Genomic DNA, 20,853 nt, shown 5'->3' with positions numbered 1-20,853 from the left:
GAATACGTCTGGCCCACAGTGGCTTAAGAACAGAGCCCTTTTTCTGTTTGCAGAGAGCCCTTGCATTTCGCTTGCTTCCAGGGAGCACTCGAACCTGGTCAGATACGATCCCCACTTCTCTCGGGTCGGGTCGAAGGGTTTTGGCAGAACGTAGGCAGACATGCCGTGTCTCCGTGTTCGCTAGTCACCCTGGCTGAAGCTCTAAACTCTTTTTGGGTTGCCTCTTGTGTCCTCAATCCCACCTTCGTCGCCAATGTTGTAGCGCGGGAATAACGAGAGGCACAAGCAGGCTAGTAACAACAGCTCTTTAATTCAGGGTGAGACTTCAGCAAAGGAACACAGGCAACAGCCCTCTTTATATACTTTTCAGGGGCGACCCTTAACCAATCAGGATTCACTGTACATTTGAATTTCCCGCACAAAATAGATACATACATAACAATAATATTATTGGTGTCTTCTCTTAAACAGATTTCCTTCCTTCCTTCCTTCCTTCCTTCCTTCCTTCCTTCCTTCCTTCCTTCCTTCCTTCCTTCCTTCCTTCCTTTCCTCCCTCCCTCCCTCCCTCGGAAGTCTGTTCTTTTTCATGTGCTTATTCAAGAATTGCTCACAACTTTACTGGAGCAGTGGAGATGCCTCCCCACTTTTGCTTTAAATCAAGTGACTAGCAATTCCCAGTGATTTTTACATGGTGAACTTTTTAGTGTAGGAACCTAACATTTGCTGGTACTTCCCAGGAGAATATTACAGCTACCGATGATGCTGGGTAAATAAATAATGCTCTTAACATGGGCAGATGTTGGTTTATTACTTCCAAGAAGTAGACTATTAAATATAATGGGAATGGGTTGATGTTTTTGTGCCACATATATTATAACTAGATCCACTTTGCACAGATTACATTTGCACATTTCTTTTACCAAAATACCAGCTTAAATGTGATGTATGCCTGCCACAAGAGGTCAGTGTATGCTTATTTGTTTGTAAAAATGCACATTGTTACCCATCATACCACAATGTAGGTGAAAGAGATTACAAATTCTGTATTTATAGCATTTCGTGTCTTTTACAGTGATTTTTGCTGTGGATCATTGCTTAAAGGTATATATAATGCTGCTTTGTAAGGTGGATAAGCTAATCAAATATTTAGCAATGGGGATCAATTCAAGAATTGATCAGTTCAATTGTTAACTCATGTACACCTGGGAAGTGTGCTATTTTAAACAGAAACCCAAGTCAGCACAATATTTTCAAATATTTTTGTTATTAGGTATATATATAAGAGGAAATTATAGGTCATACAGGTAGAGTTTTTTTCAGGTGCTTCTAGTGGCAGAGACTGGAGATGCTGGTCTTTTTTGTTTAATTCTCCATGTTTATGTCAGGCATATAACTGGCTTGGACCATGTTTTCCAAACTCACTCTGTGCTTTGTAGTTTCTTTTGACTCAAAGGTAATTGTTTTGATTAAAGCTCTTTTCATCCTCTTTGTTCTCACTTGATTACATGCCTTCAAGAAATAGTAAAGCCTGTCTGAATTGCTCCTTGGATGAAGGGGACAATGAGGACGTGGAGAGGCTGTTGGAAATTGGATGGGGAAAATGGGCTCCAACTCAACCCTAGCAAAAGAGTGGCTGTGGATATTTGGACCCCGCCCTCAATATAAGGTTCTATTATCTCTGGTTCTAGATGGAGTTACACTGCCCCAAACAGACCCAGTGTGCAATGTGGGGGGTCCTCCTGAACTTGCATTTCTTGCTCAAAGAGCAGGTGACAGCCACAGTTAGGAGGGTTTTTGCACACTTTGGTGTGCCAGTTGTGCCCATACCTGGACCGGGAGGTCCTGTTAACAGTAACTCATGCCCTTGTAACCTCCAGATTAGACTACTGTAACATGCTCTAAAAAGGGATGTGGTGGCTCAGTGGCAAAGACAATGCGCTTGTCGATCAAAAGATTGGCAGTTCAGCGGTTCGAATCCCTAGTGCCGCATAACGGGGTGAGCTCCCCTTACTTGTCCCAGCTTCTGCCAACCTAGCAGTTTGAAAGCATGTAAAAAATGCAAGTAGAAAAATAGGGACCACCTTTGGTGGGAATGTAACAGCGTTCCGTGTGCCTTTGGCATTTAGTCAGTCACATGACCACGGAAACGTCTTTGGACAGCTCTGGCTCTTCAGATTTGAAACGGAGATAAGCACTGTTATGTATGTATCTATTTTGTGCGGGAAATTCAAATGTACAGTGAATTCTGATTGGTTCTTGGTTGCCCCTGAAAAATATATAAAGAGGGCTGTTGCCTGTGTTCCTTTGCTGAAGTCTCACCCTGAATTAAAGAGCTGTTGTTACTAGCCTGCTTGTGCCTCTTGTTATTCCCGCGCTACAACAAGCAGCACCCCCTAGAATCGGGAACGACTAGCACATATGTGCAAGGGGAACCTTTACCTTTACCTAATATGCTCTAATCAGGCTGCCCTTGAAGACCATTCAAAAATTCAAACTGGTGCAGTATGTGGTTGTGCAAGTAATAAATGGTACCAGATATATGGCATATGTAACACCATATCTGTATGAGTTGCGCTAGTTACTGATGTGTACAATTCAAGATACAATTTAAGTGCTGGTGATTACTTATAGAGCCCTACATGGCTTGGGACTAGAGTACTTGAGGAATTGTCTTTTTTCAAGAGTTTCTACCCATTCAACTAGGTCAAGCAGAAATTCGCCTTTTTCCACACTGGCCCCTGCATTATGGAATACCTTTCCTTCAGAGATTAGAATGGTCCCAACCCTGTTAGTCTTGTGTAAAGTCTTAAAAACCTGGCTATGTTCTTGGGGCACCACATGTGCCAATGGCCCCGTTCCCTGCCCATATTACTAACTGACCAAATATTTTGCTCAATTGTGTATGTCAAATTGGATGTTTTTAATGGCTTTTACTGGTTTTACTGTTTCATTGCTTTAACATTATTTTTTAATGTTTAATTGTAATATGTTTTCTGAATTATAAGATGCCCAGGTTAATTGACTGAGATGGATAGCCAGAGAAATGGAACAAATAAAGTGTATGGCTCACCAGTTTATGTAAAAGAAAAATAGTGCATAAAAATGGATGCTCCAATGATTCATAAAAACATTGCTTTTTAATATGTACCTGTTGTGCATGTTATTAAATTAACTGAATATATTACCAATGGAGTATTATTAAAGTAATACTTTGGATCACAAGAAAACCCAACAATGACCAACCCAGCAGTTGTACTGATACTTTTTATGGCAAATGGATGTAGGCCAATTTTTCTATTAAAGACAAAAAACACATTGCATTAGCACAGAAGAGATAAAAATGAGTGTTTAATTTAGTCTGTATCCTTTTTTTTAGAACAGAGAACACAATTCATCTGGTACCAGAACTATGTACCTGGACAACAAAGATGATGGTGCAATTACCAGAAACATAGATATGGAATTGGACTCTCACCACATGGATGTGCTTGGAGATGGAGCAACAGAGCCAATTTCTTACAATGTCAGCAAACTGAAACTCTTGAAGGAGATCATGATTGGTCAGGGAGCATCACATCAACCCTATCCAAGAATTGCACAAGAGCCAGACCAGTGTATTACTTTGGGGAAAGAATTCAGTCCTCTCACTATGCAACAGAGGTAAGAAACCCAAAAGGGAACTAAATATATCCATTTCCTTTTAATGGTTTTGTTCATTGGCTCAAGACTCCATATGTTTTATTTAACATCTTCCTACAATTAATAGCAACTGTGGGGAAAAAGCTTAGCTGAGGAACCGAAACAGACAATTGCTGCAAAGGGATAGACTCTCAGCAGGTTTCAAAACTAACACATGTTTTTATAGCAGCTCTGCGAGCAAATTTTTTTTGTGCCTCTATTTTCAAGGATCTTTTTGTCTTCCTTGGCTTTGCATTTAAACAAAACATTCAAAGGACACAAAAAATAAATAAATAAACCCTTTATGCAAATAAAATTATGCCAAAATTGTTAAATCAAAAGTTTACAGGACCCAGTTCTGTAATTATGGGTGATTGTTCAGGTGGTTAAGTTAAGGCATGAAGCTGCAGTTATGATAGTAATAATGGTGTTTGTTTATTATTCATTTCATTAGCTGGGTGATGAGTGTGTAAAAATAATTTGATGCCATCAAGTGAGACGCACAAAAATACAAGAATATCCCAAAAGTCATTTTGCTTTCACTTTTTAAAATCTTTACCAGGTTTTGTTTCTGGTATATCAGATTTTTTAAAATTCTGATCTTGTACTGTTTAATTGTATTGGTCTCAAGTGTATACAGCAACTTTTGAATGATTTCTTGAAAGTTAATTCTTCTAAAAGTTTCAGAAAGTGGCAGCAGAAAAGAAATATGTCTCTTCACATATTTTGCTAAGTATAACTGCCATCAACACTTCCTTACATGATTACAGTGAATGATTCTGGAAATTGAGCAATATTAATATAAGTTCATTTCTAGAGCATTCAGTACATAATATTCCCTTTCTGCCATTTTATTTTAACAAACGTGCAGTGAAATAGGTATGGGCTAAGGTTTCCCCAAATCCCATGAGTTGCATGGCTGAGTATGAGATTTAAACCTGTAAATTTTTAGTTCATGCAATCTTTGCCAACTACTTCATACTGGCTCAATGTTGCATTACCCAAAAGCGTGATATAGTATGATATGTCCGTTAGTATAGTATAGTATGATAGTATGTTAATGCACAACCTTATGTATTTTAAAACTACATAGGAAAAACATACAGTTTTTACAATTGTAGAATTAATGCTATATTATTTATAGGATTGTTTTATTAGCTATTGTATTTGTTGCACATCATTTCCACTAATTTTTCTTTTGTTTGGTGCTTAGCTGGGAAGAAGTGCATTATAGAAATACAGTGAAATTTATCCTCACTGTAGAAGAAAGACGTAGACCTTCTGTAGTGAGGACTTGATTTATCATGGCAGTAATGGGGCAGAGAACCATCTCAGCTGGTTTCTTAACACCATATGATGGAAGGGATAAGTTACCCTGCTGAAGGAGATATAAGATATATTATAAACAAAGGGGGCTCCTGATTTAGATCAAACCACTGCAGGCATAAACTAGCATGATGAATATGTTTCCAGGCAGACAGTTTCCATTCAGTTCCTGAGTGATGTCTCAGTTAGGACTTCAGTTCCTGAGTCCTATGAATGTCACATTCCTGCTGATATAAAACAATGTTCCTTGCTTTACAACACAGAGTCGGATTAAATAACACCAGACAAATAGCCTGATATGTGTATCTTTTATTCAGTGCATGATATACTCACTGGATTTACTCATACAAGATTTGGCCTTTGCTACTAGCTTGCAAGGCTTGAAAGGAGTAGAGTGATGCAATAAATTCATTTGTCTGGTGACAGAGTTAAATTCAATACTAAATAGAGTGCGTTTCTTCAGATACTAGTTTTACCCCTTTCATTCAGTAATCAATAAATGATTTATGTAGCATCTTTCTGTAACAAGAGAAACAGGGACGAAGCTTATGCTTAGGAAGCCACTAAGATAATATCCTGTGGGGAGATACTCCACCTGCAACTTCCATAGCATCAATATCTCTTGTTATAGTTGCTATGGGGATGTGTTTGTTTTCTGTTGTATTTTCCATTTTCCTTATTGTTTAAAATTTAAAGATAGTACTCATGAAGTCAAGGAAAAACATCATTTTTTACTAATAAACTCAGATATAAATTGGTAAAGTACAATTTCATAAATCTGAACTAAGAGAACAAACTGTTCATTCCTGATCTGCCTGTTGTGATAGACATAAATGATCCAAACTGTTTTTAATGGAGAAATGCTTTCACTCATTCAAAGTGACTGTCACTGAGGATAACTTTTCCTAACCTGTGAGGGCTACCTCTGAAAGTCTAATATGCATGGTCAATATTGGCTGAGGATTCTGGGAACTATAACTGTAACTCTTTTAAGAATAGATTGGACAACCACTTGTCTGAAATGGATTGGATTGGACTAGAAGACCAGCCCACAAACTTGGAGAACGAACCCTCATCCTCAAATCAATGTTCTCCAGATTTCCAACTCTGTTATTCTGAAGGAACAGATTGGAAAAGGCTAATGTAGGAAGATGAATGTAAGATAAATTATTTAGATCATCTTATGTCCAATCTCATTATTGCTATCTAGTTGATACAACTCCCTCAATTCCTACATATCATGATTTTGGTTAAAAATAGTCTGGAGTATGCAGGAGTAACATTCCTCCTAAATTATCTGGAGAACATTGATTTGAGGATGAGGGTTCGTTCTCCAAGTTTGTGGGCTGGTTTCTGAACATTTCATTACCAGGCTAGGTAACATCTTCAGTGGAGTTTAGGTATGTCAATGTCAGTGTTTTTTCTCTTTATAAGGGCTTCAGGTATGGGTGTGTCAATGAGGGTCTTGTGATGGATCAGATGTAAGTCATCAATGAGAGTCTTGTGATGGGGAAGTTACATCAGGTGATGTCATTGGGAGTGAAGTGCTGGTTAGGGGAAGGTTTTCATGGGTTGGTTGAGGGATGGTAGTGTTGTGGCCCACTGGCAGCCTGCGGAGCTGGCAGCGGAGTTGGACAGTGAGGAGGCTGGGGAGGAACATGGGCCAGTCCTGGAGTCTGGGGAAGGCTCTGACAAGGGCTCTGTGTCGGAGGCAGCAAGGGGGCCAGGTCCATCTGGGAGTTATGTGCCATCTCCGGAGCCTCCAAAGTTGGACATCAGCAAGGCAAAGGAACAGGTGGAGTCTGTTCCCAGTGCGCTTGTTATGGAATGAAAGACTGAAAAACATTCCTGGGTCAGCCAGATACAGTTTATTGCGCAGGTTCAGAGCCAGATTTGTACCTGAAATTCTGAACCACGGAAAGCTCTGATACAACTGCTTATATATGTTTCCAAGACAAAGGGTTTGGTGAGCACATGCATTTTTCCATATATGGTTAACATACACTTGTTATATGATAATTGACATTTCCTAATTACTAAACCATTATTGTCTAGTTTATAAGATTATCTTTAGCTAGACAACCTTCCTTAGTTCTGTAATTACTAATACGGGAGATTTATTGCTGTCCTTAGGTAATAAGTAACTCTTTGTAACATACATGTCCTTGTGTCTTTGACAGTGAGGCCCCTCAGATGTTTTCCATATGGCTGTCCTTCTGTGACAGCTAGGCCTCATCAGAAGATATATTATCAATAATGGGATTTAGCTGATTTTTAATATAATCTCCAAACAAGCACATTTCTCCCTTATAATAATGTGAATAGAGAGGGTCCTTTAGTGTTCATGTAACTGACCCTGTATGATTCCTACTTTATTCACATTACGCTCATGCACAGAACTGCCAGAAGGCAAGAACAGTTAAGACAAAAGGGACGACTTGGGAGTAGGGCTTGGAGATGATTGGCCCCTCCCATAAGACATAAAGGAGGAGCAAAGGCACATGAGCCTTTGCAGGAAGCAACCTTGTTCGTTCTGGTTGGTTTAAATTCTGAAGCTCTGTTTTGACTCTGTGCTCCTTGTGGCCTTGCAAAGCTAATTGCCAATTAGGTCTTTGGCAATGTGTCAAGGGAGATAAAGGTGAGTGCTTATCAACCTTATCCCGAAAGACTGTGGCAGACAAACTATTTGTGACTCATTATGGGCTATGAATGAACAGAATTCACAGCCATTGAAATAAAAAGAAGGTTTTTGGGACTAATTGTGTGCTTTTTACTGTCTCAGGAAGCCTAAGTCAGGACAAGTGCTGTCTCTGGTTGACTGTGTGGTTGATTTAGATTCTGAGGAGTTCGTAGGCTGGTTGTAGGTTATGTGTCTGTTGATGGAATTGCTTGTGGAGTGCCAGGCTTCGCTGAACTCACGACCATGGCGGGTGGACTTGGACAACACATATTTGGAGACTTAGAGCATACCTGCATTTAGCAATGTAAGCTGCTACTATCCTGTGTTCATGCCAGCTCGACTCTAAGCTTGTAAGCCACTTTAAGAAAATCCCGTGAACCGAAAAACCTTGGCAGCAGTTTGCAAGGTTTTCAGTCTAGCTACCACATTCTGCTTTTGGATAATTCCCCTGCTGCTGTGTTTTCTCACTTTTTTGTTCAGTGAAAACAACAGCTAATTTCCTTGCTGTTGGTGGGTATTCCTGGATATACATAAAACACACTTTTATGCACACCCACCCACATGCTTACAGTGTTAAATTAAATTTATATTCACAGGTAGTATGGTAGTTACCATCTTTGCTTTATTAGATAATTTAATTTTGAATGCTCCAGTTCAAGTCTTTGTGTAAAAATTGAATCACCACATGGACAAATACATATTTAGAAAAAGATATTTACACATATTTATATTTTGCTCTATCCTAATTTTTTAAGTTTACTACAGGATTTTTTTTTACTTTTTTCACATTTTTCCCATTTTCCCATTTTTTATTTTAAACAATATAATATAACGTTTAAGTGTTTAATTTTCTTCACTTTATTTTTTATAAATATAATACATTAAGTTTCCATTCTAAACTATAATTTTATTTTATAATATTACTATTGTTAAACCATTAAATTGATACTTAGTATACAATATGATTAACTTTAAAAATGCTAGTTGCAATGTTTTTTGAAGTTTAAATACTAAAAATAAAACAAAAAGATCTTTGCTTAAAGGCCTAGAGAACTCTGCTGATTGAAAACTTTCTTCCAAACTAATTTATATATATATTTTCTGGAGTAGGTACCATTTGCCCCTCTTGTTTTTTGTTTAAACAAATCTAGAATGTTACCATTGTATGCCACCAGACTTGAAATTTTGGGCTTGGACAACCTTGAACTACGTCACTTACGGTCTGATCTAAGCATAGTACACAAAATTGCCTGCTACAACGTCCTACTTGTCAATGATTACTTCAGCTTCAACTGCAATAATACACAGGCAAACAATAGATACAAACTCAAGGTAAACTGCTCCAAACTCGATTGCAGAAAATACGACTTCAGCAATAGAGTGGTCAATGCCTGGAATGCTCTATCTGACTCTGTTGTTACTTCCTCAAACCCCCGTAGCTTCAACCTTAAACTGTCTACCGTGGACCACACATATTTCCTAAGACAAGGGGTGTAAGGGGTGTGCATAAGCGCACCAGCGTGCCTACCATCCCTCTCCTACTGTCCCCATTTATTTGTACTCATTTCATATGCTTATGTCCATGTTTATACTTATACCTGTTATCTTGTTTGACAAAATAAATAAATAAATAAATAAAATAAATAACAAAAAGGATTTCTCATATCGATTTCCAGATAGCATATCCTCATGTGGTAAGGATAAATAAATCCATTATTAAAGAAGCCTATTGGAAACCTATTGGTTTGGCTGAAGGGATAGTCTTTCCTCTGAAAAGGCTGAACCGAAGTGCTTTGATCCAGATGGAGAGGAGGATTCAAGGCAACATAAAGTATAAAAGAGTTAGTGGAACAGCAAAGCCAGCAGCTACCCAGTCTTGATGATGAATTAAGAGTTAAATGTGGCTTTGATCTTGCTGAATGAGATCAATCCACTTGTCACATTGATCATTTCTGGAACATCAAATGATGATGATGTCAAAAGATGGATAATCTGGATACTATCATTGCAACTGCCATTTATGCACTTTATCCATTCACTAGTATTTTGAGAATAGGTAATTTCTCATATTGGCCTTTTTCATAACACTCTTAGTTTTCTAAACTGCTTTTTCCTAAAACAAAAAGGTAGTAAAAATTGCATGCATTTAAAAAGAGGTTTGCAAAATATAGTAGGCATCAGGTTTCTGTTTATTTCAAAAGGATTCAAATCCATAACTGAACAAAGAAGAGGAAGGAAGGAAAGAAGGAAGGAAGAAAGGAAGGAAAGAAAGAAGAAAGGAAGGAAGGACAGAAGAATAACAGTAGCTCACATTGTTTTGCTTTTTTAAGAATAATGTCATATACTGCTGTAAAAATGTTTGCGTGTGTGATTGGGCATTGAGGAAGAGCCTCATGGTACTATTGCTGAGAGCTTTTGTGAATCAGTTCTGCAAACAGGTTTAATAAATAAATAAATAAAAGGAAGCAAAGAATGATGCTAGCACAGTTTTTGAAAGCATCATGCAACTTTTTATTGTTATTTCCAATATCCTTGTCCATTACCATTAACCCACTCTCAATCCATATGAGGCTTCTTGTTCCTTCAGAAGACTTTGTATTTTTGTCTTTCATGTGCCATAGAGTTATTTGGAAGATGTCATTATTAGCAGATTGAAATGTACCTATCATATATTCTTCTTTTGTTTTCATTTCCTTTTTTCCTCTTCTTTGTGTGAAATGGCATACATATTTGTGGGATTGTATAAACCATTTCTCTTACTACTGAATATGATTGTTTTATGGTTGTGGAGTGCTGAGATAAATTATAGAGTTTGACTGATACTAAGTCACCCTATGTGTGAGCTCTCTAGAAATAGCTGCCTCAATCAGTTTAAGTCTGGATACTCAGATTATGTAAGTAAATATTCCAGAAATCCACTTCCCCCCATTTTCATATATAAGGAAAATTGTTACTGTTATATTTATACAATATACAATATGCTTTATATAGTACAGATCTCCTAAAACAGGGCTGTCAAACTTGCAGCCCACAGGCCAGATGTGTCACGTGCTGGCCACTTCCACGCCCAGTTTAGCGAAGGGAAAAAAGGTCGTGATACATCACGCGATGCTGCTGTGATGATGTGAGTGTCCTAAAACAATATGTCACCTTAAATTAGTGTATTCTTTCCAAGTTCTTAAGATGATCACTTCACCCACTGTTGATAGTGTATATGTGCCTTTAATTTTTTAAAATAATTCTGCTTCCCATTTTCTGCACCCACTAGCAGATAAGAGAAGTTAATGTTTCTAAGAATATAGGCAGCAACAGTAGCTCATGCAATCATAATGCTAACAACATGATATGAGCATCAATCCTCTTTAGGAATTTATTGACAACTGTTTCATTATGTAATATTCAGAAAAAATACTATGAACCTGATTTTAATTATCATTAAGATTGATAATAGAACCAGTAAAGTCAAAATTGTGAGGGAGGGAAGGAAGTGAGATTGGAAAAATATATTTTTCTTCACTTGTTACTTGTATTGAGGTTAGTTTTATGATAGTATCTGATTTCATGTTGCTCAGGATATGTAGATGTGTTCAGAAGGACTGTATTTTATGGATTTTCTCAATCTCTCTTAAAATGGAAGCTTTAAATACTGGCTGAGGGTATTGCTTTGCAATATAGAAAATGCATTAGTGTTGGTTTCCTACAAGTGCTGCATTATTTTTATTACAAGCCATACACTGTTGATCTAAAAATAGTTGGGTTAAAAGCCTGCTGACGTTTGACCAAATAAGCTGTGCTAATTAAAAAGATTTATTTACCGTTCATATGCTTTGCCTGGAATCAATAAAGAAAAGGATGTATTTTTTTGTTTTTTAAAATTATTAGGTTTTGCTCATTTTCACTGCACTGAGGAATGCAATAGCTGTGCCCCAAATCTGATTAAATACAAATGGGGAGGGGGACGACAAAAATAGTAAATCCTGAAAGAAGGTTATTTCAACTCTATTCAAGTTATACAGAGAGGATTATATTCTAGATATATTGGATTTTTTCTTTTTAATCTGAAAACCAAGCGTTTCAGCATTCACAAAGCAAAAAATATAAGAAATATTAACACACTGTATGGATCAAGAATTGGATCTTTTACACATGTAGAGTGGTGCTTAAAAGTTTGTAAATTTTTAATATTTCTGCATAAATACGAGCTAACTGCGATCTATTCTCTGCATGAGTCCTAAAACTAGATAAAGAGACCGTAATTAAACAAATGAGTCAAAACATTAGACTTGTTCATGTAATTAATGAGGAAATGATCTGAAAGTACTTATTTAATATATCCTATTTTGTCAACTAACTTATAACATTTTGTGGTTGGGAAATCAGGTAAAATCACTAGGAGTTCATGGGTGTGGTAGACCCTAGTTTGTTGGGTTTCCCTTGCTTTCAGTTCCTTTTCAGTATGAAATGATATTCCTTATAACAGAGATGGGTTACGTGTGTTCAGCTGTCTTTTTAAATATACCCAATGGCATTTTGTTCCTTCATACATTAGGCCTTCTGGGTCAGTGGTGAAATTAAAAAAATTCCCCTACCGGTTCTGTGGGCGTGGCTTGTTGGGGGAGGTCATGTTACTGGGTGGGCATGGCCAACTCGACATCACTCACATCGAGGGGCTTCTCACCGGCCCAGCCACTCCTTGCTGCGAATGGCAGGAAAATGAGGGGAATATTTCTGCCTACCATCCTTCCCTCAGTCTATGCTGAGATTGAGGAATGGATGGCAGGCAGGAAAATCCCCTTCCCCATTTTCCTGCCTTTCACGAAAACGGCTCCATTCCAGCTGCTCCCCCCATCCCCCTCCCTCCTGGGGACTACCTAAAAGGGACAGACTGCAGCAGCTCCTTTGTGAATGGAGGGAGAAAAGTTAGGATTTTCTCTGCTGCATTTAACATTGAATTCTGTGGCAGAGAGAATGCTAACTTTTCTCCCTCCATTCACAATGGAGCTGCTGCTCCCTTTATGGTTCCCTCCCTCCTGGGGACTACCTTAAAGGGACAGGCTGCAGCAGCTCCATTGTGAATGGAGGGAGAAAAGTTAGCATTCTCTCTGCTGCATTTAACATTGAATTCTGTGGGATATCAAGTGGCCGGAAGAGGTGAGTGGCGACCTGCCAGGCTTGTGTGTGGCCAACGAGGGGTGATTACTATCAGTTCAGCGAACCAATACCAATAATCCCTAGCGGTTCGCCCGAACTGGTCTGAACTGGTAGGATTTCACCCCTGTTCTGGCTGCTTCAATGTGAACAATAGAATGACTGGTAGAAAGACACACATTTGGGCGGGGCAGGGTCAAGCACAGGGTAAAGAGGAACAGTGATGTAACATTCTTTGAAAGATGTTATAGGGCATCCAAGACAGAAAGAGAAAGGTAGAAAATCCATCAGTGTGGCATATTCCAGTTGTCGCATTGGAGAACAGAATCTTGTGGGTGTAAAAAAAATTGGAAACCCTCCTTGTTTTTGCTGTCACATTTTATAACACTGAATGCTTGCTTGGCTAACTTCCCTATTATTCTATAAATAAACTCCACACATTGGGGACCAATATCGTATTGAATCTATTTGGTGTTTAGTCTCCTTTCTGGTTGACTTCTTTAGCTGACTATTCAGAGGTTTTCAGATATTAATTAGATTTGTGTCGCTGATGTTGGAGACATGACATTAAAGCAGTCACTGATGATTTAGATCAACATCTTGTGGTTCTTCTGTGCATATTGTTGTTGGCATCAAATTATTCCAGAAACACTGTATCTCACATTCAACTTTTAAATCCTCCTTTAAAGTTTTGCAAAGTAATTGCATATTTATGCATTTCAGCATACTCCAATATCTAGTAAGGCATTCCTCATAAATCTGGGCTGCTGGCCCACATCAGCTCAGCTATGCAACATTTAACTCACCAAATCTTCTGCAAGGAATGGATGATGCTTGTCATGCACTTTTTGCTGACCCAAAGCAGAACAAGATACACAGGGGAGCTTTTTCTGTGTGTGCATATAGCACTGTGATGATAGAATTGCTAGGCAGTAGACATGTTGCAAAAAACAAAAACAAAAACCCAGCATAGTCCTTATCTGTTCTATTTAAAATTGAGCACAAAGCACAGAATAAGTGAGAGATGTTAGAAAGGTCAGTGCTTTTCACAATCTAGAGCATCACAGTGGAGGGCTTTGCTTATGCCTCATATATTTTTAGAAATATGCTAATTCCCTGCAGTCATGCAGAGCTACACAGAAATAAAGCTTAGAGATCAGATGGGTGCCTGTTCGTTGATATACTCAGAAAATCTCCATTTTAGGCAGAGAAGATTCACTACACTATCCAGGCAGCTAGATACAAATCAGTTTGCAAGTTCCATTAATTTCTCAAAGAATGCCCATTCTCTGATCAATTTTGCAATGCCAGCTTCATTTTTCTTTCTAAGCCTGTGACTTCCCCTAAATGGAAAGCAGTCAATGTTTTGGTTTTGCCTATTGTATGAACCCAGGCTTTGTGGTTTGTATGATTACACACTGTATGAAGTCTAGTTTTGTTTATTTAAGAAATGGTGGCTAAATAAAATAACAAAGTGACACAAGGTATGAAGGCCCAGCAAAGACATAGCCTGGCCATATTTCATTTAAATCCAGCAAAATGTCCATTTTGTCTACTCTCAGTTCATACATTGGTTTCAATTCCAAGGCTGCTTGAAAAGTTTAGAGTGGTTCAAAAAGTTTTGAAAAAGTTTTGATTGTTTTCTTCTCATTACTTTAGCTATCCTTGAATCCAACATGATTCCATGCTACAGCTTGCAATAGGACAATGGTTCTCAATTTGTGGTCTGTGGACCCCTGGGGGCTGTGATATCATCACAGGGGGTCAGGGGCGGGTTTAAAACCCGTTGCTACCGTTTGCTAGTGGGTGCGTGCTTGTGCACGTGCACAACAATTCTGTGCATGCACAGAAGTGTCTGGGTGGGTGGGTGGAGCCTCCCGCTGCCATCGCTACTGATTCGCCCGATCTGGGGTGAACTGGTAGCAACCCACCACTGCAGTGGGTCCATGAAGGCTTGAAGAAATGTTATGATTTAAATCTTGAGTTAAGTCTTAGGGGTCCATAGCCATGGTCAATAGCTACAAAAAGTATTTAAAGGGGCCCGTGAAGAAAAGGTTGAGAACCACTGCACTAGGATATCTTATGCAATTCAATCAAGTAAGTTATTCTTCATGAATCTGGATAAATGGTCCATATCAGTTCAATTGCACAACCTTTGTCCCATCAAGCCTTCCATAAGTAGTGGATGATCTTTCAATCTTAGCTACGTTTGAGAATTTTCTTTTCTCCCTTCCCTTCACCAAGTTTGAATTTACTGCAATGCATATGCATCCATCTGCGAGGAATAGTTTGTGAACATGATTAAAGTTCTGTCTAAATCCTTGAACTAGTTTATTGAATTAGTCTTTTAAAAGAAAGTATAACATGATGAATGGACTGGGAATTGAGCTTGCTTTTGATTCATACTCACCCAGTTGACACCTGATAAGTAAGGAATATTGGGTTAATTTATTAAGGTTTTAAATGATTGGTTTATAATTAGGTGATTTTGTATTATCAGTTGTATTTAAATGCTTTCTTAGGAGCAAGCCATATCTGCCAACACTTTCTGCAACTGGAGAATAAAATCAACCAAATTATTAAGAGAGAGGGAATAGATACTAATAATCTAATCTAGAATCTTCCCCCAAAGGCTGTTGCATTGTGATTATACTGAGGAGTGTTATGAAAGAGAAGCATTTTTCCCATTCTCCATCTTCATCCCAAAGGATGGACATACGGAGAAAAGTCCTAAACTATAGGAGAAGGACTGGCAGGGGGAGAAGTGAAAAGAGGAATGAGCTTAGAATTATTATGAGCATCAAGCAAACTTAGTCCAACCCCTCAAGTGTCGTTGACCCTTATCTGGTTCTAACCAGGTGCTTACCATAAATTGAGAAGATTCATGTGCTTTTAGCAATAAATCAGTTAATTTGAATCATCACATGTGGACCTGGTTTTTCATACCTGACATAACACCTTTCCTACTTGTTGCCTTCCAGATATGTTGGATTCATGTAATCCGTGGTTGAGATGGGAAGAACCTTCCTGCTTGCTAGTTCTGAGCATTCCTATAGCAAAACTTCTAGTTTTCTAATGCCTTGTGAATAGCATTTTGCTCCACTCTGGTTGCTATGATGAATGTCTAGTAGATGGCTGGATCCAAACCCAATTTTCTGGCTCAAATGGATGGAAGGTCTCCTCTGGAGGCAGCATCTGGATTCATGTGCTCTGCTTCCACAGTTTGCAGAGTCATCTGTGCAGGGCTGAAAGACATGCTTTCATGGTGTGGAGAAAATAACCTGGTCCTTAACATCAATAAGACCAAGGAGTGGAAGGGGAACATGGGAAGCTGTAGCTTGAGGGTAGTGACAGAAACCCTCCCTAGGAGGTGGGGTTCACTTTGGCTTAGCTGGGCCTGCTGCTGTCAGTTTTCAGACAAAAATGATCTGTGAGGACTCTGGTTTCCTCTCAGAGTACGAGTACCTCCTTTGTAGGGAACACTGCCATTGGTTTTCAGATTCTTGGATGTCTGGGAGGACCTGCTGCCTTAGGCAGTCGAGTACGGGCACCTCTTAATACACAGGGCTTCCCATCAGGTTACCCAAAGTTCAACTCTCATTCATTTTTGTCCATTCCACTTTCACACATGCTCTCCCTTTTTCCCTAACAGAAGGTCCTGTGCTCTGGCAATCCCCCATGCTCTCCAGACTGTTGGTCTTTCTGTGGTTAGGAAATGCACAAAAGGAGCAAGATCCAGCTGTGATTGGGAGAAGGGTCCTCTCACTTACAGACAAAGGCATACACACATTTCCCAAACTTTTCTGGGCTTTAAAAGTTAAAATTTAGAGGTACTCACCTTCTTTCTGACAGCTGTTGAGTGCAAGACTTGGAATCTCTCTTTATTACCCATTAGGTCCAGGCAGGGTCCGTGGACCTCAGACAAATGGTCTGTGCTGGCTAGGTAATGGTCCTCCAGGTCCTGTCTGGGAACTGGATTGCGGGGAGTCCCTTTGTGGTCGCCAAAATATTGGAAGAAATTTCCCTGTGTTCGTTTCCCAGCTGGGAAGCAGTCACCAATGGTGAGAAGAAATAGATATGAAAGCCAGCTGCAGAAAAGGGATTCTTTAATTTAGGAAGGCAAGAAAAATAGTGACACATCTCGAGCATTTCTGGCTTGCAAGCGGATTGGGATGGCAGGCCTGTACCTTTTCCTTCTTAATTTTCCTTTGAAGCTCCTGCAGCTTGATGGGTTTTGATGTGTTTCTGATTGCCCTGGGTTTTGTTTTCCTGTTTTGGTGGGTTAATCTTGGTCCCAGGTCTTTTGTTATTCATCCTTAAGGGTTAATACTGTCAGGGGGCAGGAAGAAGGGAGGAAGAAGAGAAGAAGGGCTTACCTTGGAGAGTTTATTTTTTAGTCTGATTCCCATTATCTTAATGGCTCTACTTAAGTGTTTCTATTGTCAGCTCTGTTAGCAGGGCTGCTCTGTGTTTTTCTTTCAGCTGGTGCTTCTTCGTTTTCTTAAAGGGGGAAAGGCTTGAGTCTCTTGGCACTATTTTCTGAGATTTCTGGTGCTATGAGGTTTCTGGCACGGTCCTTTTGGGGTACTTCCCACAACTGACTTGCACTTTCACCTATGTTCCACTTTGCTTGCAGCTTAACAAAGAAAAGGGGAGGGGGTAGAATGGAATGCAAGTTTGGGGGAATGGCATCCAAGCATCATTGGTTCCCATGAGACATGCTCCCACCTCAAGGACACACTGAGCAGATATCCCAGCATGGCTGGCTGGTTCCCATAACAAAATGAATAGAAGTGATTGGTGGATATAATGGACTGTGAGTGGCCCGTAGTGAAAGTGGGAATTAACTATGCTTGCTTTTGTACAGGAAACCCAGAGCTGGTTTCACTTCTTCTATGCCATGAGTGTTAAACTTGTTGTGTCATGTGATGTCACATGATATATCATGACATTTTTTGCCTTTTTTGACATTTTTTGGGGTGGCATGGCCTGCACATGATGCATCCAGCCCACGGGCTGCCAGTTTGACATCCTTGTTCTAAATTGAGGGCCGAAATTATTTAATGTCTTTTAAATTGTTTCTAAATTTTATATGTTATGTTTTATCTCGGCTGTTCACCGCCCTGAGTCCTGTTGGAGAAGGGCGGTATAAAAATCAAATCAAATAAAAATAAATAAATAAATAAATAAATAAATAAAATATACCAATGTGGTTTATTCAGTAAAGTTTATATTCTTGGTAAAATAATGTCCCAGGAGTTTCTTTTTCTGGATTCACCAATTGGACAGTTGACACCTGACTTACATGGCATTGATTTCTTAGTCAGTTCTGCCTTGTGGGTCTAATAGGAATAGAATAATTAGAATAGAATAATTTCTGAATTTACTCTCTCTCTGACTCACTCTCAGGTCTTTTACCCTCATGTAATGTTGGAACTCTTGATATCAGGGAATGAAAGGCTGCAGGTGTTTCTAAAGAGACCAGGGAAAAGGGATCTGCTGTCATATTGTTTTAAATGAATCTTCTTATTCATTTTCAGGGAAGTAAGCAGCTTAGAAACTTGTATAATTGGAGGAATACTCTAGCTGCCACAGCATGAATTCTCCTCAGACAAATATTATGGATTTCTCCCATCACCTCACAGACATAGGAAGCTCTACAAGGTGTAAAAGACAGAGAGTAAAGCATAAATCTATTTCTGACAAACCCTAAGCTCGCTCAGAATCACTTGTCATAGAGAAGAGCTTACTCAAGTCCACAAACTTCTAGTCAAAGCAGACTCAATTCTGAAGATAATGAAAATGATCATAATTTATTCAACATCTGTGCTGCCTAATTCACAATGACTGAGTGGCAAATCAACTATAAAATAAATTACAATAAAACCAATAAAACATGAAAGATAAAAGATGAAAATGAAGTTAAGGCCTTACTCCCCCTTACTAAAGGCCTGGGTGAAGCAAACACAATTCATAAATTGAAAGAAGGGAATATTTGTAGTTCCGAGTTGAAATGAGGCCTCTTTGGTGCTCTCTACATTGGTTGGTTTTTTTGTAGACATTTCATTGTCCAAACTAGGTAATATCAACAGTGTTAGCAGGGAATGGGGTTTGCTCTCATTTTATATTCTAATGGCTTGCTCTGTCAGTGTTGGTGAGAGTGGTCTTGGTAGTCCTTTGGTTGGGCTATTTACTGTTAGCTTGTTTGGCAGTCCCTTGATTAAGGTATTGTTTGCTTCTTGATTGTAAATCTAATGTTAATCTTAGTATTAATCTATGTTCACCTGGATGTTGATTGCTGGTAGGGAGGTGTTTTATTCCCTTTTTGGCTTGTTGATTGCCTCTTTTGAATGATATGTAGATGTTGTTTATGTTTATGTGCCTGTTAATGGCTGATTTGTCAGAGTGCCAGGCTTCTAGGAATTCCCTAGCGTTTTTACACTTGGCTTGGTCTAGAGTAGTCAGTTCATAAATCATCTTCCTTCATTGGTTCTTAATATTTCAATTGCTGTTTGACTGGTTTACTGATTTACATCTTGTGCTATTAACCTAATTCATGACCTCCTGGCTTTGATTCCTCTGTCTCGATAGACTACTGGGGATTTCTATTTCCTGTTTGCAAACTCTCCAATCAGTCTCAGATGGGAGGGACCTTTTATTTTCTAAGGCTGGAATTCTCTCTTTGATCTCAGAGAAGAAATCATATACACATGATTCCACTAATCTCAGGATACTTCCTCGATGCCATAAGACTGCAGTTTATGATGATGTTTCTTGTATTTTTTCCATTTGAGACTGAGTTGCTGTAAATTATAGAAGGAAGAAATGGAAATATACTAGGAAAATAAAGAGAATGATAATATGAATGCTCTCATGGTTTTTAAGCTGATAAAATTTAGGGACTCGTCCAGGCAATCATCAGGAGTCAACACTGACTTGAAGGTACAACAATAAATAAATAAAAATTAAGCAGCACTGATGAAAAAACCCTCTAAATTTCTTCCTTTCAACTGGTGAAGACCTTATATATGTCAATGCCTTTTCTGGTCCTTAAGGAATGGGAAGAATGAAGTGTTGGTCTTCTCCTGTTATAGAGGCTTTGCAGTAAAAAAAACTTGTCAAATTCTCTTTTCATTAATTTAATCATGGCTCATTGATTGCAAGCAGTCTTTGAACATACCTGCCTATGGACCCCTATTTGGATGATCAGCTGTTGCACAGCATAACTATGTTTTGCGATGGTGCAAAAGCCAGAATATAGGATGGGTTTAAAGTTAAATTAACATCATACATCTGGTATGTTACCTGTGAATAAGAGCAATACATGTAGTCCTCAACATATGACACAACTGGAATAATATTTCTGCTGTTAGGCAAGGTAGTTGTTAAGTGATTTGCACCCAATTTTGTGCTCTTTTTGCCATGGTTAAGTGAATCACGTGGTTAAGTGAATCTGGCTTCTCCCATTGACTTTGCTTGTTGGAAGCTGGCTGAGAAGGTTGCAAATGGCGATCACATGATACCTGGATACTAAATGTGTAATAAATACATGCTAGTTGCCAAGTGCCTGAATTTTAATCATGTGATTGTGTGGCTGTTGTGATGGTCATAAATATGAGGGCTGGTTGAAAGTCACTTTTTCAGTGCTGTTGTAACTTCACACTAATGGTTGTCAGTCAACTATCTATATTTAAGAACAATCACCCGTTCAGTAAGTATACTTTTTGCTAATCCATTTCTTCAAGAGCAAAAGCATGCAGAACCTACTTCCAAATAGCAAAGCCAACCATATATATTCATCACATAAGTCTCAAAGTTTTTGATACAATGAGTAGCAATGTTTCCATGCTAAGTATATTCCATACAATGTCTCTAGATTATTGAAAAAGCCTCAACTAGCATGTTCCAGTCAGCAAGTGGACTAAATTCACGGGCATGTTTTTGCTACCCAGTCCATGTTTATGAAGCAATTAGTCATTTAGGACTAAAAGAAATTTTAGCAACAAAGCACAATCATGGGT

At 38.7% G+C, this 20,853-nt stretch overlaps 1 protein-coding gene across 1 annotated transcript in view; it reads left to right on the top strand.

Annotated features, from left to right (window-relative positions):
• Window positions 1-3,409: 3,409 nt before the first annotated feature.
• Window positions 3,410-20,853, top strand: part of OCA2 (OCA2 melanosomal transmembrane protein) — a 185,898-nt gene continuing 168,454 nt past the window's right edge. Inside the window, exon 1 of the mRNA XM_070943323.1 lies at window positions 3,410-3,660. Within this exon, the coding sequence (XP_070799424.1) occupies window positions 3,410-3,660 (251 nt within the window). The remainder of the gene's footprint in view (window positions 3,661-20,853) is intronic.

Source organism: Pituophis catenifer, unplaced genomic scaffold (assembly GCF_029215685.1).
Source record: "Pituophis catenifer annectens isolate HBS135680 unplaced genomic scaffold, rPitCat1.0.hap2 SCAF_4, whole genome shotgun sequence".
In the NCBI taxonomy this organism is placed as follows: Eukaryota; Metazoa; Chordata; class Lepidosauria; order Squamata; family Colubridae; genus Pituophis; species Pituophis catenifer.
This window is presented reverse-complemented; position numbering and strand designations above follow the sequence as displayed.